This window comes from Macaca nemestrina, chromosome X, assembly GCF_043159975.1.
Source record: "Macaca nemestrina isolate mMacNem1 chromosome X, mMacNem.hap1, whole genome shotgun sequence".
Classification (NCBI taxonomy): Eukaryota; Metazoa; Chordata; class Mammalia; order Primates; family Cercopithecidae; genus Macaca; species Macaca nemestrina.
Genome location: NC_092145.1, coordinates 105572917 through 105597515, shown reverse-complemented (window position 1 = coordinate 105597515; position 24599 = coordinate 105572917). Strand labels below are relative to the sequence as shown.

Here is a 24599-nt window from a genome sequence, read left to right as displayed (position 1 = left end):
AGTCTTCTCTTGTTTTTTCTTAGTTGATCTAGCTAAAGGCTTGTCAATGTTATCTTTTCATAAAACCAACTCTTGGTTTCACTGATTTTTTTCCTATTGTTTCTCTAATCTCTATTTCATTTACCTCTGCTCTGGTCTTTATTATTTCCTTTATTCTACTAATTTTGAGCTTATTTGTTCTTCTTCTTCCAGTTCCTTGAGGTGTGACGCTAGATTGTTTGGGATCTTTTTTCTTTTTGATGTATGTATTTATTGCTGTAAACTTCCTTCTTAGAAGTGCTTTTGCTGCATTCCATAAGTTTTAGTATGTTGTGTATAGATTTTCACTTGTCTCAAGATATTTTAAAATTTCCCTTTAATTTCTTCCTTGACATATTGGTTATTCTGGAGTATGTTGTTTAATGTCCATACATTTACGAAAGTTCCACAATTCTTATCATTAATGGTTTCTAGTTCCATACCACTGTGCATGTATTACTTGATGTGATTTCAATATTCTTAAATTTGTTAAGACTTGTTTTTGGCCTAACTTATGATCTATCCTGGAGAATTTTCTATCTGTGCTTGATAATAATGTATATTCTATTGGATAAAATATTCTGTAGGTCCTTTTTGTCTAAAGTGTAGTTCAAGTTCAATGTTTCCCTATCGATTTTCTGTCTGGCTGATCTGTGAATTGTTGAAAATGGGGTCTCGAAGTCTCCTACCACTATTGTATTGCAGTCTACTACTCTCTTCAGGTCTATTAATATTTGTTTTATATATTTAGGTGCTTCTATGTTGGGTGCATATATTAAATATATTTATAATTCTTAGATATTCATGATGAATTGATCTCATCATCATTATATAATTATATAATATAATATCATTGATCTTTTATTATTTTTGACTTTAAGCCTATTTTGACATAAGTACAGTTATCCTTGCTCTCTTTTGAATGATTGAATGAATAAATAAATGCCACGAATTGTTTTCTGCATGGGGGAACAGTGCACCATGTCACAAGAGACAGTCTAAGTACAAGTTGATACTTTTAAAGCATCAATATAGTCATTGTGAGATCAATAAAAACTTTTCATGGAGTTTTATACATTACTGTTTTTATTCTGAATTGCATATGATGTGCGGGCACCCTATCTTTTAGTGTTTAGAACCTCTAAATGTTTTAATCTGGTAATACTTGAAAGACACAAATGAACATGACCTAGTCCCCTGCCTGCTCCAGAGCAGCTCTAGCAAAGAGAGACATAGACACAAGGTATAACAACACTATGTAAATAGTGTTGGGATAGAGGGTCTGTAGGAAGAGTTGGTGTGGGAGTTCCGAGAAGCACATTCCTCCCAGGGGAAACAGGAGAATCAAATAGGAACAGAGATACAGAGTGGGGAACAGAGAAGTCAAATGGAGAATAAGAGGGAGTGATAACTGAATAGGGGTCTTAAGCAGAAAAAGGGAGCTACATTGGGGAAAATGAAAAGCTGAAAGTAGGTATGGAGGGGAGGAGACTGACAGGCAGGAACGGAGACCCCCTCTGGAGGCGGAAAGAGGCAGGACCACTTCCGGCCAGGGAGGGGGATAGGCTCAGACGTAAGGAGAGGCTTGGAGAGAGCAGACGCCTTCTGGATTCAAGAAGACGAGGTGAGCTGAGGTGCCTGGCTTTAGTGAAGACCCTGTGGGGACTTCCTGGCTGCGGTTTCGACGTGCCTGACTCCACACGCCCCTAAGGTTTGAAGAAAAGCTGTTGGGGGTTCGGGACCTAACCGCATCAAAGTCGCCTTTAGCGGTGCCTGGACCCAGGTCGCATGGAAGAAAGTAGGAGGCAGAATCCCCTTTGAGCCACAGAAAGGAAAGATCTGGACTCGGTTCGGGCCGTGGAAGGGAGGGATACCTAGTTGGGACCGCAGAAAGGAAGGATCGAGAAATCCTTCAGACGGTAGCAAGAGGGGAGGAAGATACACACAGTTCCGGAGGGAGATAGGAGATGGCAGGACTCCGTTTAGGCTGGAGAAAGGGGGCAGGACCCTGTTTGGGCCACAGAATGGAGGGATCGGGACCCAGAGAAAGGAGTGGGCAGCATCCCTTTTGAGCAACGGAAAGGACCAGATTCAGACTGGAGAAAGAAGGGGATATGACCTGGTTGGTTCCGGTTTGAAAGGGAAGAGACTAGGACCTGGTAAGGTTTGAGAACAGGAATACACAGAAGGTTCACACAGTTGGATTTGGGGGTGGGGTATTCATGTTGCAGAAAGGGCGGAGCCGCACACTTGCGGACGTGGAAAGAGAAGGGAGTGGCGTTGTTGGGGAAGGGGTGGTGCAGAGACGTACCGCAGAGCGGAGGGAGGGGGCTTATTAAAGGAAGGGAAGGTGCAGAGAAATGCTGCAGAGCGGAGGGAGGGGTGTGTATTGGGAAGGGGCGGTGTGTAGCAGTACAGTAGAGGAGAGATGGGTTGTGTTGGGGTAGGTGCGGTGCGGAGTGGTACTGCGGGAGGGGAGTGGTACTGCGGAAGGGGAGTGGTACTGCGGGAGGGGAGTGGTACTGCGGGAGGGGAGTGGTACTGCGGGAGGGGAGTGGTACTGCGGGAGGGGAGTGGTACTGCGGTACGGTAGTGGTACTGCGGTACGGGAGGGAGGGGCTGGTGTTGGGGGAAGGGTTGGATCGAGATGTGATGCAGTTAGAAGAGTGAGTCAGGGGTGGCGCCAAGATGTTCTGTTGCTCTGAGAGCAGGGGGCAGATGTGGGATTGAGCTGGTTAGAAACTGTCCGGTTTACCAAGGCGCATGCGCGCGGAGGGCCTTGAAGAACCGGTTCTTTTGGGAGAGCGGTGGGCCTAAGGGGGTGAGGGTGCCTCTAGTCGGTGCGCCTGCGCACTATCGAGTTGCGGAGGGGGCGTGTAAAGGGGCGGGGTCGTAGAACTGACCCTCTTGGAGGCAAAACGGAAACCAGATGGCCTGGGTTTTTTAGGTATGAAAACCCAGGAGTTGAAGGGATTAGGGCCCAAGGTTACATGAGACTCTCCTAAGTAAGGATAGGTGAGATGTCTGATGAATCTCCCCCTCCCTCTCATTCTCTAATTCAGGCCCATTCCCCTCAGACTCAGCTGTTACTCGGCCTCCCAGAAAGATGGATAGGAGAAATGACTACGGATATAGGGTGCCTCCATTTCAGGTGAGGCCTCTCTGCATTCTCTCTTGGCCATCTGCCCCGTCCTGAGTTCACTTACTGCTCTTCAGACCCCTTCCACTGTGTAGTTTCATAATTCCCTGCCTAACTCATCTCAGTCCTCCCTTACGTGGTGAAGGGGAGGAGAGGAAAACCTGCCTGACTCTATTCCTTCCTTGATCCCTACCCCTTCCCTCACCCCATTTCAATTAACCACTGCTCAGAGGAAGGGAAGGCCTTTGTGGAAAGGGGTGGGCTTTAGGGAGGCCAGATGGCCCAGAGGATCATAATCCTAAGTGTGTAGGGCCCTCTGCCTCCCCCTGGGAGCCTGGGGCTTCCCTTGCCTCCAGATATACAGACTGAGACTACAGAAGAGGACAGTGTCTTGCTGATGCATACCCTGTTGGCGGCAACCAAGGACTCCCTGGCCGTGGACCCACCAGTTGTCAGCCGGCCTAAGAAAAGCAAGACCAAGAAGGCCCCTATAAAGGCTATTACTAAGGCTGCACCTGCTGCCCCTCCAGTCCCAACTGCCAATGAGATTGCCACCGACAAGCCCAAAATAACTTTGCAGGCTTTAAACCTGCCAGTCATTACCCAGATCAGTCAGGCTTCACCTACCACTGAGGTAACCAATACTCAGGTTTCTTCAGTCACTGCTCAGCCTAAGAAAGCCAACAAGATGAAGAGAGTTACTGCCAAGGCAGCGCAAGGCTCCCAATCCCCAACTGGCCGTGAGGGTGGCGCTACACAGCTCAAGTCACCCTTGCAGGTCCTAAACCTACCAGTCATCTCACAGAATATTCACGCTTCAATTGCCAATGAGTCAGCCAGTTCCCAGACCTTGATAACCTCTATCAAGCCTAAGAAAGCTTCCAAGGCTAAGAAGGCTGCGAATAAGGCCATAGCTAGTGCCACCGAGGTTTCACTGGCTCCAACTGCCACCCATACAGCTACCACCCAAGGCCAAATTACCAATGAGACAGCCAGTATCCACACCACAGCAGCCTCCATCCGAACCAAGAAAGCCTCCAAAGCCAGGAAGATAATTGCTAAGGTCATAAATACTGACACTGAGCATATACAGGCTGCAAATGTCACTGAGACAGCTACCAGGCAGATTGAGGCCTCAGTAATAGCTATCAGGCCCAAAAAATCCAAGGGCAAGAAGGCTGCCAGTAGGGGCCCAAATTCTGTCTCTGAGATTTCTGAGGCCCTACTTGCCACTCAAATGGTCACAAACCAGGCCCTGGCAGCCACCCTGCGGGTCAAGAGAGGGTCTAGGGCTCGGAAGGCTTCCACTAAGGCTCGGGCAACTGAAAGCCAGACTCCAAATGCTGACCAAGGGGCCCAGGCCAAGATGGCCTCTGCTCAGACCAACGTAAGTGCCCTTGAGACTCAGGTTGCTGCTGCTGTCCAGGCCCTGGCAGATGACTATCTGGCTCAGTTGAGTCTGGAGCCCACAACCAGGACCCGGGGCAAGAGAAACCGAAAGGTGAGATCTCTGACATTACCATCCTTAACTTTGTGCTTCTTTTCCATTTCTACCCTTCTGGTTTGTTCATTTCTTCTATAAAAGTTTAACTTTGAGCTAGTCCCTGTGTTCAGATAGGCTGTGGAAGATGCTGAGAAGAAGGTGACATAGTTTCTGCCCCCTAGTAGTTCACAGATTGGTGAGGAAATAAGACATCCATACGCTCAGCTACAACCTGTATGTAATTCTACTTGTATTTAAATAGTAGTTACCATGTGCCAGGCTTTGTGTTGGGGACATTTACACAAGGTATGTCTGAATGTCTTGAAAGTAACTCTTACCAACAAGGGATCATAGGTCCCAGTTTTACACATAAGAAAACTGAGTCCCAGAGAAATGAAGTGACTTGTCCAAGAGATACCAGCCAGCATAATTGGTGGTAGCCAAAGGAAGAGAAAGACCCTTAGGCTCTTATCTTGAGTTGTTCCTAGCCTGACAGAGGAATGAAACTCCTTCCTGGAAGACAGTGAAAGATAAGCTCAGGACTTAGGGTGGCCAATGGCAAGGTCAGGATCAGGCTCCACTACAGCAAGGCTGAGGGAGGGGGTTAGAGAGACTTTCTGTCTGGAGCAGGCAAGGTGAGGAGCCAGAGCCATCTCTTTCACCTGGTGACTCTGGACCTTCCTTCTTTCTGATGATGAAGTCCAAGCATCTGAATGGGGATGAGAGAAGTGGCAATAATTACAGGCGGATCCCATGGGGCCGGAGGCCTGCGCCACCGCGAGATGTGGCCATTTTACAAGAAAGGGTAAGAATCCAATACTGTCTAGTCTCTTCTCTTCTTCACCTGCCCTCTGCTCTGCCACCTCCCGAGTTTTCTGCAAGCATGTTAAGATCTCTCAATCTATTCCTCTCCTCCCAGGCTAATAAGTTGGTGAAATACCTGTTGGTTAAGGACCAGACAAAGATCCCCATCAAGCGCTCAGGTAGTGTCCTACCAACCCTCCTCCTTGAGCTCTCCTCTCCACTCCCCTCTTCTCCCATAGTCTGGTAGTAACACTTTATGGCCTCTTTGTTCTCTCATATCTCCACACCTGCCCTCCTCACACTCTGCCATGGCTGGCATCTTCCATTAACTCACTTCAGGTCTCTGGTTGCACTGACCCAACAGGACTGGCAAAAGGGCTGCAGCTCTGTGGCCCCCGCTAAGCTCAGCTACTCTCACCTCTCCTTTTCTACAGACATGCTGAGGGATGTCATCCAAGAATATGATGAATATTTCCCAGAAATCATTGAACGAGCAAGCTACGCTCTGGAGAAGGTGAAGGGGCAGTGCCGGCGGATGGGCGCAATGGGGAAGCTTTGAATTGAGCAAAGATATATATGTCTCTTTTGGAGAGAATCACAGAGACATGCTAATCCAGCCCCATTACTGTGTGAATGGGCAGACAGTGGCCTAGGGAGAGGTGTAGACTTGCCATGGGTCACACAGCATGTCAGTGATGAAAGCATGGCAAGGACATAAGCCACTCAACTTAGTCTCAGCTTCTATCCATGGTTTGACACATTCTGCATGTATTTCAGATCTCACCTCTCCCTTGTATCCCCATTCTCTGTCTCCTTAGATTCCTGCTCATCACAAAGATGATGTTGATGACAATAGTACATTTGCTGTGTGTTTACTGCGTGCCAGGCACTTGGCTGTGTGCTTTATGTGCATTATCTCACTGGTTTCTTACACATGCAAACCCCCTAAGTACACTGGGAGTTTTAGGATGCCCAGAAAGTTCACTGATACCCAAGCTGAATTTTGTGATCTCACAGGCTATTCTTTTACTTGGCAGATGTTTCGAGTCAATCTGAAAGAAATTGATAAGCAAAGTAGCTTGTATATTCTCATCAGCACTCGGGAATCCTCTGCAGGCATACTGGGAACGTAAGCTGGGAAAGGGCTGGAGTGGGAAGGGAGCTTTTGCTTTTTTCTGTGCTGCTACCCCTTCTTTGTCCTACTTCCCCCATCCTTTTAGGGAGTCAGGAAAAACAGAGTCTCAAAAGCCCCGTCTCAGCACCTGCACATAGTTGGAGCCCTGCTCACAGGAGTGGCACCTGATTATGACTGATGGGTGTAGGAGCCTAGGGTGGGACATTCCTGCTGTCAGGTTTGCTGTCTCTGTAGAAGCTTCTCAGGAAAGCAGGCCTGTCATTGCTTGCCTCTTCCTACTGAGTGCCTGGCCTGGCTTTGGCAGAGTGGTTCTCAAGGAGGGCTTCCTGGTGTGGGTGGATCAGGATGCATGAAGCGCAGGAGTATCAGTGGGGCTGAAGGTTCTGGGAGAGAAAGAAGGGATTCACATGGACTGAGTGCTTGTGTTGTACCAGGTTGACAGCCATTCTTCTGTCTTCTTGGCAACCTGAGGAAGGGAGAATATGATTTTCCCATTTTACTGAATAATAGACCAAGGCTTGCAAGTCTAAGTGCCTTGCCCAGGGTGGCATAGAGCTGGCAGCAGAGACTGGGCAGAATTCTGTATCTGAGGCATCTGGAAGAGGCTAGCCTAGTAAGCTGACTGGTGTGTCTTTTGCGGATGGCTGCTGAACATAAACCTTCTTTCTGTCCTGTTATTCCCTTAGGACCAAGGACACACCCAAGCTGGGTCTCCTCATGGTGATTCTGAGTGTCATTTTTATGAATGGCAACAAGGCCAGTGAGGGTGAGTGGCTGGGCATGCAGCTGAATGGGCGGCCATGGTCTAGATTCCATGTGTTCAATTTCTGTCCCTGTCTCCTCTTGCCTCCCCTTGCAGCTGTCATCTGGGAGGTGCTTCGCAAGTTGGGGCTGCACCCTGGGTATGATTGGGCTTCTCAGCGCTTGCTGTCCGTATTGTCCTTTGGCAAGAGAGGACGGTCCTAGGATTGCATCAGTCTGGTGGTCTGGTGGAGCGGGTGGGGTGCTGGACTGGGTAGAGGGCCCAGGGTTCTGACCTGGGTGGATGATGGGCAAATGGTCCTGAACTCTCTGCTGGCTCTCTCCTGTATGTCCTCTGTCTGTTCTAAGCTGAGATGTTAGATAGACCTTCAGGGATCCCTGACAAAGAGGCATCTGGTCTTAACTGCTTGCTTCTAGTGGCCATGTGCTCACTACCTTCTTCGCTTCATTGAGACTGCCCCATGTGCTAGAGAGGTCTCTTCCATGTTGGGAAATGCCTCTGCCCTCATCTGGGCAGTTCTGATCTGTGTTCATGGGTTATTTTTCCCATTGTCAGGGTGAGGCATTCACTCTTTGGGGAAGTGAGGAAGCTCATCACAGACGAGTTTGTGAAGCAGAAGTAAGTGGTGTTTGGGGCTTTGTCTGGCCCTGAAGTGTTCTGGGTATACTGATCTTATTCAGAAAGTGCTTAGTGCCTTTCTTACACTAGCTCTAGAGGGATGGGCATCCTGTGTTCTAGAACTGATACTGTCTAAAATTCCCACGGGCAGACCTTTCCAGGACTGGGCCAGACTCAACACAAGGCCCTTGCAGTGGGGTGCGCTCAGAGCAGAGGGCCTTAAGAATGGCTCCTCTGTTTACAACACACCCAACAGGAATTTGGGCTTACTCCTCACAGGTGGCATGATACTTTGGCTTTCCTGTGACATCATGCCCTATACATGTCTCCCCTGGAGAAGCCCAAGGGACTGCTTTGTACAGGGCCAGTGGAAAATGGCTCAGTATTGGAGGCCAAGACCATGAACTGTGTTTGGTAGTGAGTGTGGGGCTGCAGGGTCTTAGAAATCCTTCTCCAGGGGCTGTTTGTATTTCTTTGGAGGAGGTGGCCACCTGGTGTCTAGTGCTTAAGACAGCAGGCTTGCTTGGTTAGAAACAAGTTTCATTTCCTTTTTCCAAGGTACCTGGAGTACAAGAGGGTCCCTAACAGCAGACCACCTGAATATGAGTTCTTCTGGGGCTTGCGCTCCTACCATGAGACTAGCAAGATGAAAGTCCTCAAGTTTGCATGCAAGGTAATAGGAGAGCTGCCGGAGCTTGGCATATTAAGGCAATGGGATACCCTTGGCTGGGGCAAGCAATGCACAGGGATGGGCAGGTACAGAGCAGCCTGGAGCTCATATATAAACATGTGGAACCTCCTTTATGTCCTAGGGTGCTGCTAGATATCTAGTTTACATCATCTCATTGATTCTTCATACTTTGTATTAATCTGCATGGGCTGCCATAACAAAATACCATAGACTGGGTGGATTAAAAAACAAATTTATTTTCTCATAGTTCTTGAGGGTGAGAATCCCAGGTTAGGGTCCACTAGGGTCAGTTCCTGGTGAAGGCTCTCTTCTTGGCTTGCAGATGGCTGCCTTCTTGCTGTGTCCTCACATGGCTTTGTGTGTGAGAGAGAAGAGAGCAAGCTTTCTGGTGTCACTTCTTATAAGGACACTAATCCTATTGATCAGGACCCCACCCTTATGGCCTCATTTAACCTTAATTACTTCTGTAAAGGCCCTATCTCCAAATACAATCACACTGGGTGTTAGGGATTCAACGTACAAATTTGGGGACAGGCACAACACTTCAGTTCATAACATATATACTCTTTTATTTCCTGTAATTATAAATGAAGACACTTAGGCTAAGTGAGGTTAAGTAACTTGTCCAAGGTCATATAGCATGTAAATCGTCAGAGCTGAAATGATTTCAGAACTGACCCATGACAGAGCCCCAATAACTAAGAATTTTTAAAAAGTATGGCTACTAGTTCAATACAAAGCCCATCGATTAATATGTGATTACTAGGGTTATTTTCTTATTATGATTATCATCCCCATTTCAGGTGCAGAAAAAAGACCCCAAGGACTGGGCTGTGCAGTACCGCGAGGCAGTGGAGATGGAAGTCCAAGCTGCAGCTGTGGCTGTGGCTGAGGCTGAAGCCAGGGCTGAGGCAAGAGCCCAAATGGGGATTGGAGAGGAAGCTGTGGCTGGGCCCTGGAATTGGGATGACATGGATATCGACTGCCTAACAAGGGAAGAGTTAGGCGATGATGCTCAGGCCTGGAGCAGATTTTCATTTGAAATTGAGGCCAGAGCCCAAGAAAATGCAGATGCCGGCACCAGCGTCAACTTCAGCAGAGGAGCTGGTACCAGGGCTGGCTTCAGCGACGGTGCTAGTATTAGCTTCAATGGTGCACCCAGCTCCAGTGGTGGACCTGGCATTACCTTTGGTGGTGCACCCAGCTCCAGTGCCAGCTTCAGCAATACAGCCAGCATTAGCTTTGGTGGCACACTGAGCACTAGCTCCAGCTTCAGCAGTGCAGCCAGCATTAGCTTTGGTGGTGCACCCAGCACCAGCACTAGTTTCAGCAGTGAAGCCAGCATTAGCTTTGGTGGCACGCCTTGTACCAGTGCCAGCTTTAGTGGTGGAGTCAGCTCTAGTTTTAGTGGCCCACTCAACACCAGTGCCACTTTCAGTGGTGCAGCCAGCTCTGGCTTTGGAGGCACACTCAGCACCACGGCTGGCTTTAGTAGTGTACTCAGCACCAGCACCAGCTTTGGCAGTGCACCCACAACGAACACAGTCTTCAGTAGTGCGCTTAGCACCAGCACTGGCTTTGGAGGCACACTCAGCACCAGTGTCTGCTTTGGTGGCTCTCCCAGCTCCAGTGGTAGCTTTGGTGGTACACTCAGTACCAGTATCTGCTTTGGTGGCTCTCCCTGCACCAGCACTGGCTTTGGAGGCACACTCAGCACCAGTGTCTCCTTTGGTGGCCCTTCCAGCACCAGTGCCAATTGCGGTGGTACACTAAGTACCAGCATCTGCTTTGATGGCTCTCCCAGCACTGGTGCTGGCTTTGGTGGTGCTCTCAACACCAGTGCCAGCTTTGGCAGTGCGCTCAATACCAGTGCTGGTTTTGGTGGTGCTATGAGCACCAGTGCTGACTTTGGCAGTACACTAAGCACCAGTGTCTGCTTTGGTGGCTCTCCTGGCACCAGTGTCAGCTTTGGCAGTGCGCTCAACACCAGTGCTGGTTTTGGTGGTGCTGTCAGCACCAGCACTGACTTTGGTGGTACACTAAGCACCAGCGTCTGTTTTGGTGGCTCTCCCAGCACCAGTGCTGGCTTTAGTGGTGCACTCAACACCAATGCCAGCTTTGGCTGTGCCATCAGCACCAGTGCCGGCTTCAGTGGTGCTGTCGGCACCAGTGCTGGCTTCAGTGGTGTACCCAGCACCAACCCTGGCTTTGGCGGTGCATTTAACACCAGTGCTGGCTTCGGTGGGGCACTTAGTACCACTACTGACTTCGGTGGTACTCCCAACAACAGCATTGGCTTTGGTGCTGCTCCCAGCACCAGTGTCAGCTTTGGTGGTGCTCATAGCACCAGCCTCTGTTTTGGTGGAGCTCCCAGCACCAGCCTCTGCTTTGGCAGTGCATCTAATACAAACCTATGCTTTGGTGGCCCTCCTAGCACCAGTGCCTGCTTTAGTGGTGCTACCAGCCCTAGTTTTGGTGATGGACCCAGTACCAGTACCGGTTTCAGCTTTGGCAACGGGTTAAGCACCAGTGCTGGATTTGGTGGTGGACTGAACACCAGTGCTGGCTTTGGTGGTGGCCTAGGCACCAGTGCTGGCTTCAGTGGTGATCTAAGCACCAGTTCTGGCTTTGATGGTGGGCTAGGTACCAGCGCTGGCTTCAGTGGAGGACCAGGCACCAGCACTGGCTTTGGTGGTGGACTGGGCACCAGTGCTGGCTTCAGTGGCGGACTGGGCACCGGTGCTGGCTTTGGTGGTGGACTGGTCACTAGTGATGGCTTTGGTGGTGGACTGGGCACCAATGCTAGTTTTGGCAGCACACTTGGCACCGGTGCTGGCTTTAGCGGTGGCCTCAGCACCAGCGATGGCTTTGGCAGTAGGCCTAATGCCAGCTTCGACAGAGGACTGAGTACCATCATTGGCTTTGGCAGTGGTTCCAACACCAGCACTGGCTTTATTGGCGAACCCAGCACCAGCACGGGCTTCCATAGTGGACCCAGTTCTATTGTTGGCTTCAGTGGTGGACCAAGCACTGGTGTTGGCTTCTGCAGTGGACCAAGCATCAGTGGCTTCAGCGGTGGACCGAGCACAGGAGCTGGCTTCGGCGGTGGACCAAACACTGGTGCTGGCTTTGGTGGTGGACCAAGCACCAGTGCTGGCTTCGGCAGTGGAGCCACCAGTCTTGGTGCCTGTGGCTTCTCCTATGGCTAGTGAGGTTTCAGGTAACTGCAATATTTCCACAGCCAGGACCCACAGGGATGGGTATAAGAGCTGGGAGATGTTATAAGAAACACTAAGGCAGGAGAGCGGGGTGGAAAGGTGAGGGCAATGAAGGAATTATGAGAAGACAGTGCATTTGGTGCTAAAATGTGTTCCTATTTGTTTTGTTTTCAGATTTATTCCCCATGTTTACAGACACCGCTAATAAATTGCAGTAGTCCTTCCCATGGAGCCAAAGTACATCCTTGGAATCTTTGTCCACACAGCAGTCAAAGCACCTACGGCCAATCAGCTAAGGGTGTCATGTGATGGAAAAATCTGTTTGCTGTTCCTGCTTTATTGTTTGCTTTCTGTGTGCTGTCATATTTTGGTATCAGAGTTACATTAAATTTGCAAAATGAATTGGAGTTTTTTCTGTCTTTTAATGTGCTTAGGTAGTTGTGGAGTGGCATCTTGGGTTCACAGAAGAGCTGGAGATCAGCATAGCTCTTTGGAGAAAATGGGGCTCCAGCTTTTGGCTCAAAGGCAAATATGACTTCAGCAGGATAGAGGCCTGGGGAAAGCATGGCAGGCAAGAGGATAACAGCTTGAGGAAAGATATGGAGAGGGAAAGCCTGGAGCAGAAGGCAAAGGGAGAGGCTTCTGGACAGTAAGTATAGATTCATTTTGAATCACTGGTGTAAGAATGGAGGGAAGGGCAGAGGTCACTAGGGGTGGACATAAGAACAAGGGAGGGTTTAATTGGGATAGGAGAGGAAAACTTGGGCATATTGTATAGACTGTGGGGCAAAAGCTAATAGGGACAGGAGATCGCTATGGAAGAGTCAGGAATTGACTGAAGTAGCCCATCCCCGAGAAGGTGGGATGGAATAGGGTACCAGAGAAGACGACCCTGACTTTGAACAGACTTAAGGGTGGCTGTGGATGCAGATAAATATAGATCTGCTTCAAGCAGGGATCGGCAACTTCTGTAGTAGACAACAACAACAAAAAACGGAGAGGTGGATTATGCAGGGTTTAGGTCTTGCTGGGTGGTTGTGATGGAAGAACAAGGGAACAAAGGCAGCAAGTGTATGAGTCTGTCTCTTTACCACTGGGTCACTGGTACCTGGCTTATGGTAGTTGCATGGAGAGTGGCTGAAGAGATGGCCCATAGTATCCAACATAGTTAGGGACAGAACACTAAGGATAGATTGGGGGACAATAGATCATTCAAAGGACTCTGCTCTTGATGCTGTACAGCGACAAATATTGTTCATTCAAAAAATACTACAGGGCTGGGCACAGTGGCTCATGTCTGTAATCCCAGCACTTTGGGAGAGGCCAAGATGGGAGGATCACTTGAGCCCAGGAGTTCAAGACCAGCTTGGATAACATAGTGAGACCTCGTCTCTACAAAATAATTGAAAATTAGCTGGGCATGGTGGTGTGCACCTGTGGTCCCAGCTACTTGTGACAGAGGCTGGGGTGGGAGGATCGCATAAGCCCAGGAGTTCGGGGCTGCAGTGAGCTGAGATTGCACCACTGCACTTCAGCCTGGGTGACAGAGTGAGACCCTGTCTCAAAAAAAAAAAAAAAAAAAAAAAAAAAAGGAAATACTACATATATGCCTACTGTATGGAGGCATACTGCTAGGGATTCAGTGGATGATATAGAGTTGTAAGGACTGGGGTAGTGGGTGGGCAGTGGTCAGACAGTTGGATGCTTGCATTTAAGAAGTCAGACCAGGGAGATGATACCAAAATCCATGGAGTAGGTAGTTGAAGGAGAGAAGATGAGTTGAGGGGGTCAGGGGACTGTGAGGCCAGAGTATTGGTTGGATCATTCACATAAACAGTGAAATCACTCAGGATGGCAGCAAGAGTTGGAGAAGAAAGGAACACTTGGCTCAAGTGCCAGATTCTTCTCTTGAGTGTAAGGATGAAAGTGTCATGCCCACAGCCACCTTGCTGGAACAAGGCCCACAGGAACTCACAGGCACCTATCTTCTCCCCCATCTTTGGAGGTGCTACTGTAGAACTTTTCCCTCCAGGAAATCCTTACCTGTTCCATGCCCTCATAGCAGCAGAGCTGGGTCAGGATTAGGATCAGTACCTTGAGAACAATTGGAAAAGCCTCGCCATGACCTCCTCCTCTCCTCTTGTAGGCAGTAAGTCTTTATTCGTCAGAGAATAGGAATTAAGAAAGAAAGTTTCATCCAGAGCTAGATAGCTCCTTAGTTGCGGCCAGTAAGTGAGGCTTGTTTGGGAGTTGCGGAGACTTCTTCACTGGCGGTGGAGTACCTCAGTGAGGCCAAGGCAGAGTAGGGGAAGGGCAAGGATAGCATTTCCTAAAGGTGGAAGGCGATGAGGACACTTTCTTGGAAAGGGCTCAGTAGTGGGCAGGGACAGTATCCAGGGCTTCCTCAGGTTCCCGGGTGATGTCCACATTCTGAGGAGAGAGCGCAGGATCAATAGGAAGGAGACAGCAGTGCAGGGCCCCAACCTCCCCCCTGCCTCTTGTCCTCATTGCCAGGCTCCCCTCTTTCAGCCAGGCTGGGATCCTGACCCTCAGGTAGGCCTGGGGGAATCTCAGCCTGAGGCCTTTTTGGCAGGAATTGCCCCAGCCTTGTATCTCCATAGTGCCTTGGGTCTGGGCTGTGGTTTCCACATTTCTGGGTGCTGGTTGCTCCCTCTGTTGGTGCAAAACACGCAGGCTTCGTGGGGTTGGGGCAGCCTTTCTGTGGATAAGGTGCTTTCACCATGTGCTGTGTCCACAGCCAGTTTGGGCCATGGAGTCCCCCACCTACCTCAGGCTTCTCCCGGTGTGTGTTCACGGCTTCCACATTCAGGTAGATGGACTCCACTTTGCAGCCTTGGAAAAGAACAATCCATCTGTCCATAAGCCCCCAAGGTAGGCACAGGTCTTCCCTGAGGTATCACCTCCCCCGCATCACCGGCCACACCCCCAGCTTCATACTGTGTACAGATCATGACTCGCCTGTACAGAGGAGAATTTAGACAGCTGTGTGATGTGTGGGGAAGACACCAGGCCTAAGAGGCAGCCAACAGGGCATCCTGTCACCTCTGCCCCTAATAGTCTTAGTTATGTGAGCTTCAGTTGCTCATTTGTAAATGGGGATGGAGATGAGAGATGAACTCTGGCTGCCCACAGCTCTCGAGGTCTGCAGGACAGCAGTCTCATCTATGTAATATTGATGTAGCTCTGCGGATCCTTCAAGCCGTGTTAGGTGCTGAAGAGGTGGAAGAGTCCTGGGGCCACTGCCTTGGGCGATCAGTGCCAGGCAAAGTTTATCTGGAGGACAGTGTGGTTGTGGCAACACCAGGAGTGTGGAAGGTCACGTGGGAGTTCTAGGGAACCTGAAGAAGGAGGAGGGTGCATCACTGGGGCTTGGGGCTGACAGAGGGGGCCTAATGCCTGTGGAAGCTCCCTTAGCTTCATCCCTGTGGACTGCACCTTACTCCAGGCTTCAGTAGGTCATCTGCCCTGTTTGCACCCCAGAATAGATTTGATTCTGTCCCTCCCCTGTTCATGAACCTTTCATAGCTAATGTACCAAGAAAGAGCCTAAACTGCCCAGGCTGGTCTTTGTGCTCTTTCTCCAATACGGCCCTAACCTACAATTTTCCTCTGGTCCCCTTTGGGGAATCCCCCTTCCACAGCTTGGTGCTCTGTGCTGGGCGCTCTGGCAGAGACACAGAAAGTCAGCGCCATCCCCAGATTTAGAAGCCATCCTACTCTTTCCCTGTTATCCTACTACCATCATTCCCACCCCCACCACCCACCCAGGGAACTTCCTGCAGGACACCCACCCAGGAAACCTCCTGCAGGACACCCACCCAGGAAACCTCCTGCAGGACACCCACCCAGGAAACCTCCTGCAGGACACCCACCCAGGAAACCTCCTGCAGGACACCCACCCAGGAAACCTCCTGCAGGACACCCACCCAGGAAACCTCCTGCAGGACACCCACCCAGGAAACCTCCTGCAGGACACCCACCCAGGAAACCTCCTGCAGGACACCCACCCAGGAAACCTCCTGCAGGACACCCACCCAGGAAACCTCCTGCAGGACACCCACCCAGGAAACCTCCTGCAGGACACCCACCCAGGAAACCTCCTGCAGGACACCCACCCAGGAAACCTCCTGCAGGACTCTTCTTGGCAAATGGTAGGCAAATGGTAGGCACTAGGGCCATGCTCATAGCCTCTAAATGCCTGCCCTTGAATCAGGGTGGGAGTACTTACCATAAGCCACAGGAGTGAGTTTCAGCACTGTGTGCAGAGGGCACTTGAGATATGGAAGCTCATCTAGAAAGGAACGGGAAGCAGCCCTCAGAGGCAGGGTGCTGGCCAGGACACAGCCTCCCCAGGCCACCAGGCTTGCTGGATGCTCCCCGTTTCATGTCCCCTTGCCGTGGTGGGGCCTCACCAGGGGCCTACTCCCCCCAACCCTGCAGGGGCAGCGCTCAGAGCAGCTGGGAAGAGAGGAGGAGAGCAGGGAGGCAGGAATGCCCTGGAAAATGGTGGTAGACTGGACTGCGTGTCCTGCAGGAGGGTCAGGCCGGCCACCCTGGAGACGGCCACCACCTCACAGGGCCAACAGGAGACCCAGGCAGGCTTCTCTCCCGCCCCAAGGCTGGGGCCTTCCGCAGACCCCACACCACAAAGGCCCACAGTTCACGTCAGCAAGTGTTTTCTGAGGCCCTGCTGTGGCAGTGGACAGCACCCACAGCCTTCTCCCAGTCTGGCCTGCTCCCTCTGATCACTCCTGCCCCAGGCCTGGCGATGGACGAGCATTTGTCCATCACTTGTATCCAGTTATTGACATTATGCATAAAGTTGTTCTGAATATTCATGTGCAATTTCTTGTCTGGGCCTATGATTCCATTTCTCGGGCAAGCCCGAGAGGTGGGGGCAGTAAGCCCATTTCATGGTCTCAGCCAACTGAGGCTCTGAGAGGGAAAATGCTCTCTGCAAGTCACACAGCCAGGAAGCAGCAGAGCAAGGACTTGAACCTGGGACCCTGTGACACCAGAATTCATGCACTGGCCCCTGCTGTCAACTGCCCCGGCCATCCAGGGGCTCGCAGTGTCCTGGGGGTGATACACCCACCTGCTAGGCAATCTCTCCTGATACCCACTTTCCCGCCCACCTGCACATAACACTCCCCATTTCCCTTCATTTTGCAGGATCACCACCCCTCATGGCTTCCCTGAACAGCAGGTTCCACTCTAGGTTTCTGAGGCCTGCCACTGCCCTCCCAGCCTCCTGAGACATTAGGTTGGCTGTTTTCCTTCCTGGGCATCCATCCTGCTGCTCCTCCTTGTTTTTGTCATCATCAGGCCCTGGGCCAAGGGCGTTTTGCCCACTACCTCATGACACCCTTAAAGATAGACTGTACACCCTCCTTGTACACTTTAGGAAACAGACTCAGAGAAGGGAAGTGACTTGCCTGAGATTTCTGACCCAGCTCTGCCACTGCCTCCACTAGTGACCTTGGCCCAGCCTCTGCTCTCTCTGGTCTTCAGTGTTCCCATTTCATAGGACAGGATTGGACTAGATGTACTCTGAGGGTGCCCAAGCCCTGAGGTTCTGTGGGTCTGTATTCTCAGTCACATAATCTCTCTGGGCCTTGTTCCAGCATTCACCTGAGTAATAGGGTGGGTGGGTTGCAGGGGATGAGAACATCTGTCCAGTGCTGCCTTGTCTGGCTCCCAGGACAGGTAGCCTGTGTGTAAAAAGCACTCTACACATATCTGAAAGGGGAAGTCCTCTGGCATGTACCTGGGATCAATGTCTATCCCTGACACTCTGAGCCCCATGACCTTGTGCCAGTCACTTCACCTCTCTGGGTCTCCATTTCCTCATCTGGACAATGGGAGTTACAGCACCTGCCTCATGGTCTCAAAACATTGCCTCGAAAAGTAGAGATGTGAGCCGGGTGCGGTGGCTCACGCCTGTAATCCCAGCGCTTTGGGAGGCCGAGGCGGGCGGATCACAAGGTCAGGAGATCGAGACCACGGTGAAACCCCGTCTCTACTAAAAATACAAAAAATTAGCCGGGCGCGGTTGTGGGCGCCTGTAGTCCCAGCTACTCGGGAGGCTGAGGCAGGAGAATGGCGTGAACCCGGGAGGCGGAGCTTGCAGTGAGCCGAGATCGCGCCACTGCACTCCAGCCTGGGCGACAGAGCGAGACTCCATCTCAAAAAAAAAAAAAAAAAAAAAAAAAAAAAGAAAAGTAGAGATGTGAACACAGAGAAATCTACCAGTGCAAGGACCCGCACCGCACATCCTATCACCTATTTCCAGGGAGGAAACTGAGGACTGGGCAGAGGAAATTCCTTATTTAATGTCAAGTTCTCAAGTGCCCTGGGTTCCAATTCTGGATGACTCCATATTACAGTGTTCTTTATTTTCAAACCAGCATTGTAGAAAAGATCCAAGACTGTAAAACATTGTAGACATTGAATATAATTTTGCATTGTTCTGAGACACCTTAAAAATATCCTGGAAATGCTAACATTTCAGCATCCAAATTGGAAATGGAATCTCATGCCTGAAAGTGATATAACAGTTTTTTTGCCAGGCCAGCTGCCCCAGTTTGCAGTTCAGCCTATGTAGTCAGTGTGTAAATACTGTATAAATGCAATGCCTAGATATTTTTAAAAAATAAACTCTCATTTGAAAAACAATTTAAAATGAAAACATCACTATCTTGGAGAAATTACCCCTATAGCAAGGACAGAAACTTGTAGTCAGGATCATGAAGCTACAAAAGGCCCCACTATCACCTGATGGTAGCATGCTTCAGAGAAATACTAGCTCATCTTTTCCAGATTGAGGCAGACTGTTAACGTTGGCTTTGAAAATGTTAGCTAAGAACAATACTAATAATAGCAGTTAACATATAGCCCATACAGTGTGTCATGATCTGTTCTAAATTTTTTACTTATGTTACTTAAAATTCATTGTTATTCTCCCCATTTTACACAGGAGGACACTGAAGCCAGAGAGGTTAAAGTAATTTGTGAAAGGCAGTACAGCTAGTATGTGAAAGAGAAAGAATCTGAACCTAGGCATCCTTGTTCTAAATACTCTTCTCTTAACTACTAAGATATAGATATCTAATTGCTGGTGTCAGTGTCTCAAATACCATCAAACTTCCCCCAAACAGAGATGAGGGTAGTACCTGAACTTTTATCCAGGAAATAGGCCAGGAGGCACCGCATGACGGCCTGGTGGCAGATCACCAGTACATTCTCCTGTCGTTCTAGCTCCATTATCACTGGCTCCAGACGCTGAACCAGATCCTCATAGGACTAAATGTAAGAGAGATATTTGAGTGAGAAAGGGAGATGAGGCACATTTGCCCAGAGGGGAAGAACTCTAAACTAGGAATCAAGAACATTTGGTTCCAGTGCCAGTTCAATTGTTGACCCGGCAGTATGACCTTAGGCAACTCACTTCCTTCTTAGGGTCTTAGTTTCATTATCTGCTAAATGGGGACTATCAATATAGTGGACTAAATAAGTGTACCAATACAGTGGACTAAATAACAATAACAACAATAAAACTCCCCACTGCAAATTGTCTTCTTAAGTGCACTGCTGACCTTTCACAAAAATAAAGAAAATTTTATAAATATAGGGCCCCAAAATGAAGAAAAACTGAAGAAAAAGTGATGTGGATGTAGAAGCCACAGCCGCCCTGGGGGCATTTGCCAATCATAGTAACTAAGAGTTTCGAGTTTTAAAAACCTTATAGAAGTAGAAGACAAGGCCTTGGGTGTGCACAAGGTGGGGAGTTGAGACTGAGACTCTCACATAAATCTGAGACCCTCAAAGGCCAAATCTTTACACTCTCAGCAAAAGTGCAAACTAGAAAAAGTTCCTTAACAAGCAAAAAGAAACAACAAGAAAATGTGTCTGTCTCTCCTTGGCTCTCAGGGGAGATAAGTGAAAATCCTCCTGTAAGAATTTATAAACACCAGACTTCCCTCAGGTGAGCTGGTGATTCAGAGCTACACTACCCATGTGATTTGAATAATGTTATGCTGAGAGTTTAATAAAAAGTGATCCCAAGTCGTTAGCTCCCAGGACTGCTTAGAAGAAGCAAACGGAAATCTCTCTGGATTCTCTTAACTCAGGCTGTGTGAGATTCCCATAGATAAATTCTTGCCAAGCTGGAGCTCATATAACACACAAGGAAATAAGCTACCATGAGTGAGAATAAGCAGAAACAAGAAGAGAACCCTAAAAATTTAAGATAAGGGATGCCACAATATAAAATAAATATGTTTGAAACTTTTAAAGAAATAAAAAGTGGAATAAAAAATGTAAGGAAGAAACAAGATGTTATCAAAAATGCGATGTAGATTTGAAAAATAACTAAATAGAATTTCAGAAATAAAAAAATAGTCATTAAAATTGAAAACTCAGTGGATGGGGTAAGGAGCATATTAGATACTACTTAAGAAATACTGACTGGAAGATAAAGCTGAAGAAATTACTCAGGATGCAGCAAAAGATACAAAGAGATAGAAAATAGGAAAGAAAAGTTAGGAGACATGAAGAATAGAGGCAGGAGTAACATACATCCAATTGTATTTCCAGAGGAAGATAATAGAATGTGAGAGATGAATTTTTAAAGATAAAATGTCTGAGAGTTTTCCAGACTTGATGAAGAATCCCAAGCCTCAGATTCGGGAAGTCTCACTAATCCCAAGCAATATATTAATAAATGAAAAGAAATTAACATCTAGACATATTAGAAGGAAACTTTAAAGCAACAATGATACAAAAACCTTAAAAGTAGCCAGAGAGAAAAGAAAACTAGACTGACAGCAGATTTCCTAGCCACAGTAGAAGCCAGAAGACAGTGAGGGTAATACTTTTAAAGTGCTGAGAGAAAACAACTGTCAACCTAGAGTTTTTACCCAGCCAAGCATCACTAGGATTGAGGACCCCCTCCTACCAAGACATTTTTAAACAAAAAGAAGGGTGTGTTTACTCACTAAAAAAGCTTCTAAAGAAGATGGAAGGCCGGGCACAGTGGCTCACGCCTGTAATCCTAGCACTTTGGGAGGCTGAGGTGGGTGGATCACGAGATCAGGAGATCGAGAACATCCTGGCTAACACGGTGATACACCGTCTCTACTAAAAATACAAAAAAATTAGCCAGGTGTGGTGGCAGGCGCCTGTAGTCCCAGCTGCTCGGAAGGCAGAGGCAGGAGAATGGTGTGAACCCGGGAGGCGGAGCTTGCAGCGAGCCGAAATCGCGCCACTGCACTCCAGCCTGGGTGAAAGTGCAAGACTCCATCTCAAAAAAAAAAAAAAATAAAATAAAATAAATATAGTCATGCTGCTATAAAGACACATGCACACGTATGTTCATTGCGGCACTATTCACAATAGCAAAGACTTGGAATCAACCCAAATGTCCATCAGTGACAGACTGGATTAAGAAAATGTGGCACATATACATCATGGAATACTATGCAGCCATAAAAAAGGATGAGTTTGTGTCCTTTGTAGGGACTTGGATGCAGCTGGAAACCATCATTCTCAGCAAACCATCACAAGAACAGAAAACCAAATACCGCATGTTCTCACTCATAGGTGGGAATTGAATAATGAGATCACTTGGACACAGGAAGGGGAACATCACACACTGGGTCCTATTGTGGGGATGGGGGAGGGGGGAGGGATAGCATTAGGAGATATACCTAATGTAAATGACGAGTTAATGGATGCAGCACACCAACATGGCACATGTATACATATGTAACAAACCTGCATGTTGTGCACATGTACCCTAGAACTTAAATAAAAAAAGGATATTATTATATCAAAGAGACATCTGCACTCCCATGTTTATTGCACTATTCATAATAGCCAAGACATGGAATCAACCTTAGGTGTCCAACAACAGATGACTAGATAAAGCAAAATTTGGTATATACACTCAATGGAATATTACTGAGCCATAAAAGAGAAATGAAATCCTGTCATTCTCAGCACCACGAATGGAACTGGAAGACATTATGTTAAGTGAAATAAGACAGGAACAGGAAGTTAAACACCACATGTTCTCATTCATATATGGAAGCTAAAAAAAAGTTGATCTCATAGAGGTAAAAAGTAGACCAGAGGATACTGGAGGCTGAGATGGGTAAGGGTTGGGGGGATAAAAGAGATTTGTTAAAGGGTATAAAATTAGAACTAGACAGGAAGAATATAATATGGTGTTCTATAGCACTGTAGGGTGACTATAGTTTATATTATAAGTTTCAAATAGTTAGAAGGAGGACATTGAATGTTCCCAACACAAAGAAATGATAAATGTTTGAGATCATGGATATGCTAATTACCCTGATGTGATTACTATACACTATATGTATCAAAACATCACTATGTACCTCCATAAACATGTAGGATTGTTATGTGTCAATTTTTTTAAGTACATTAAATTAAATTTTTAAATGGGAGGGATATTAAACTAATAAATTAGAAAAATTACCAAAAAAAAAAAGAAAGTGCAAGACTCCATCTCAAAAATAAAATAAAATAAAATAAAATAAATGACTAAATAAATAAAAATAAAAAAGAAAGATGGAAAATGAACTCAGAGGGAAGATTTGAGGTGGAAGGGGCAAGAATGATCAGAGGAATTGGTAAACATGTGGTTAAATCTAAATAAACATTGACTGCATACAATAATAACGACAACAGTAATAATTCACTTGGGGGTTAAGACCAAGTTTGACCTAAAATACAAACAACATGTAAATTAGGAGACACAGTGGCCCGAGTTTTAAAGTTCTTCTGTTGTTTAGGTAGAGGGTGGAGATATTGATTTTAGATTTTGTTAATACTGAATATTAAAATGTTAAGGGTTCGAGTTGGTTGCATAATAGCACTCAGCAAAGAATTATTATGAGTGGTCTTGAAATACATTTTTACCTTACATCCTTATTGAGATATCAACTAAAAATTGAAAGAATCACGATGAAAAATTTTTTAAATGTTAAGGGTAATCTCTAAATGAATGGAAACAAATTATATAACTTAAATTTGGATATAAAAACTTTATCAATCCAAAAGAGGGCAGGAAAAGAGAAAAAACTAAGCAGAGAACTCAAGACAAGATAATAGTAATAAACTAAAAAAGTTAGTAATTACAATAAAAGTGAATATACCAAACTTACCATTCAAAAGACACATATTTTCAGTTTGGATTAAAAACAACGAAACCCAACTGTAAGTTGTTTATAAGAGACACAAAACAAAGATACAGAGGGAAGTTGAAAGTAAATGAATAGCTAAAAGTGAACTAAGTAGTCACCAGAAGTCACTGAATCGTGTACAACTATATTAATGTCAGATAAAATACGTTTTTAGGCAAAAAGGATTATCGGGAAGAAAGAGGTTTGGTCCTATGTAATGATAAAATGTGCAATTCATTGAGAAAATATAATTGCTTTAATATTGTATACCTCTAATAACACAGCCTCTAAATACCTAAAGGAAAATGAGGTAAAATTAAGATGAATTTTATAATGTCATCTCTGAGGGTGAAGAGAAAAAATGTGAAAGTGTTGTATAACTGAATAGAATATCTATTGTTTTATCTTCCCAGATGTCCTTCTTTTCTAATAACTTTTCCCAGCAATTTATATTAGAAATAAAGTGTGACTAATAAATGCTCTAAAATGTGGAACTGGCTAAGTGGAGGCTTGATCAAATGAAATGAGCATTCATCTCATATGGGGATAGGGAACTGATGGTCTGGTTCATGTAGTGGCAAAGAAGTTGATTAAATTATTAGCCATTGTCTCTTGGGACAATGCCAACTGCCCAGAGAGGCTGGAGCTTTAGGCAACTTGGCAACAAAATATCAGGAAATCAGAGTATGTTGAACTATTTAAAGTGTCTTCATGAAGGGATACCAGAGACAAGGTCCAGGATAAAGTGAGCACTTCTGAAGCAGAAAGAGAATAAGCGAGAAAATTATGTAGCTTTTAAAAGAAAGGGATGGATCTGTTGCCTATAGCCAAGAATCTAAAACAACCAAGGGCCAGATAATCATGTGCCTTGTGGGATGGCAGCTGCTGCAAGATATGCTTACTCTGTTTCTAGAGCTGTCTAGACAACTGTGGAATCCTGGCAGTTGCAATGAAGACACTGGGGAGTAGTCCTAGGCATTAGGCCACCCCCCAAACCTTACCTCTCCTTTGGGATAGCGGTAGCGATATTTATCTTGGTCTCGCAGTGCAAATTCTTCAGGGTAATGTTCCTGGATTTCTTCATAGGTCATCTCCTCACAGACACCCTGAGAAAAAGTATTTGGGGGCAAAAGTATTCACAAGATGAAATTCCACAGAGTCTTTGCCATAATTCTTCGATGATTGTGGAACAGTAGCACATGAGCACCTGGGTCTCTGTGAACACAGCTTTGGGTCTGTGCCTGTTATCTATAAGTGTGTATGTGTGTGTGTGTGTCTGTGTGTGTGTATAGGGTGTGCGGCTGTGTGGATGTGACAGTGAGTGTATGTGGATAGATGTGTTCAGGCTGAGTGTATGATGTTTTTCTATGATTGTACAGATAGGTCTGCAGGTGTACATTATACATATAAGTATGTATTTTTATAAAAATATGGGCATAAGAATTTGTGGCTGTGTTTACAAGTCTGTGTGGAGCATGCTTATGTACTTGTGGTATGTTTAAG

General features: G+C 47.1%; 2 protein-coding genes and 1 non-coding gene across 13 annotated transcripts in view; 2 read left to right on the top strand and 1 right to left on the bottom strand.

Annotated features, from left to right (window-relative positions):
* The first annotated feature begins 1524 nt into the window (after positions 1-1524).
* LOC105493772 (trophinin) lies at positions 1525-12271 on the top strand. 6 transcript variants are annotated; one of them, XM_071088921.1, is made up of 13 exons: positions 1525-1642; positions 3081-3169; positions 3468-4658; positions 5341-5445; positions 5560-5623; positions 5879-5958; positions 6482-6573; positions 7266-7345; positions 7439-7481; positions 7898-7960; positions 8519-8633; positions 9455-9562; positions 12044-12271. In XM_071088921.1, the coding sequence occupies exons 2-13, from the start codon at positions 3125-3127 to the stop codon at positions 12176-12178; spliced, it is 2121 nt and encodes a 706-aa protein (XP_070945022.1). In that variant the 5' UTR covers positions 1525-1642; positions 3081-3124; the 3' UTR covers positions 12179-12271. The 6 variants fall into 6 exon arrangements, with proteins under 6 accessions (XP_070945022.1, XP_011759955.2, XP_070945021.1 ...); XM_011761653.2 differs by having other exon boundaries at positions 9455-11871; XM_071088920.1 differs by having other exon boundaries at positions 1582-1642; positions 3096-3169; positions 9455-11871.
* On the top strand, positions 8156-8284 carry LOC112428890 (small nucleolar RNA SNORA11). Its single transcript, XR_003020950.2, has one exon. It is a non-coding gene; the product is annotated as a small nucleolar RNA SNORA11 (small nucleolar RNA).
* Positions 12272-12369: 98 nt separating the features above from the next.
* LOC105493771 (6-phosphofructo-2-kinase/fructose-2,6-biphosphatase 1) overlaps positions 12370-24599 on the bottom strand; it is a 57077-nt gene continuing 44847 nt past the window's right edge. For 5 of the 6 annotated variants that reach the window (XM_071088922.1, XM_011761649.3, XM_011761647.3 and 2 more), the window contains 5 exons: positions 24098-24202; positions 19062-19191; positions 16118-16180; positions 14658-14722; positions 12370-14299 (listed from right to left, as the gene is read on the bottom strand). In XM_071088922.1, the coding sequence (XP_070945023.1) occupies positions 14240-14299; positions 14658-14722; positions 16118-16180; positions 19062-19191; positions 24098-24202 (423 nt within the window). In that variant the 3' untranslated portion in view covers positions 12370-14239. Of the gene's footprint in view, positions 14300-14657; positions 14723-14750; positions 14849-16117; positions 16181-19061; positions 19192-24097; positions 24203-24599 lie in introns of those variants that run through there. The other variant, XM_011761650.3, reaches the window with a different exon arrangement.

Coding starts and splice junctions, on each gene's coding strand:
- LOC105493772 (XM_011761654.3), top strand. CDS start 2,379: ATGCTGCAGAGCGGAGGGAGGG. Junction 7,961..8,518: donor GACGAGTTTGTGAAGCAGAA/GTAAGTGGTGTT, acceptor CCTTTTTCCAAG/GTACCTGGAGTACAAGAGGG. Junction 8,634..9,454: donor TCCTCAAGTTTGCATGCAAG/GTAATAGGAGAG, acceptor TCCCCATTTCAG/GTGCAGAAAAAAGACCCCAA.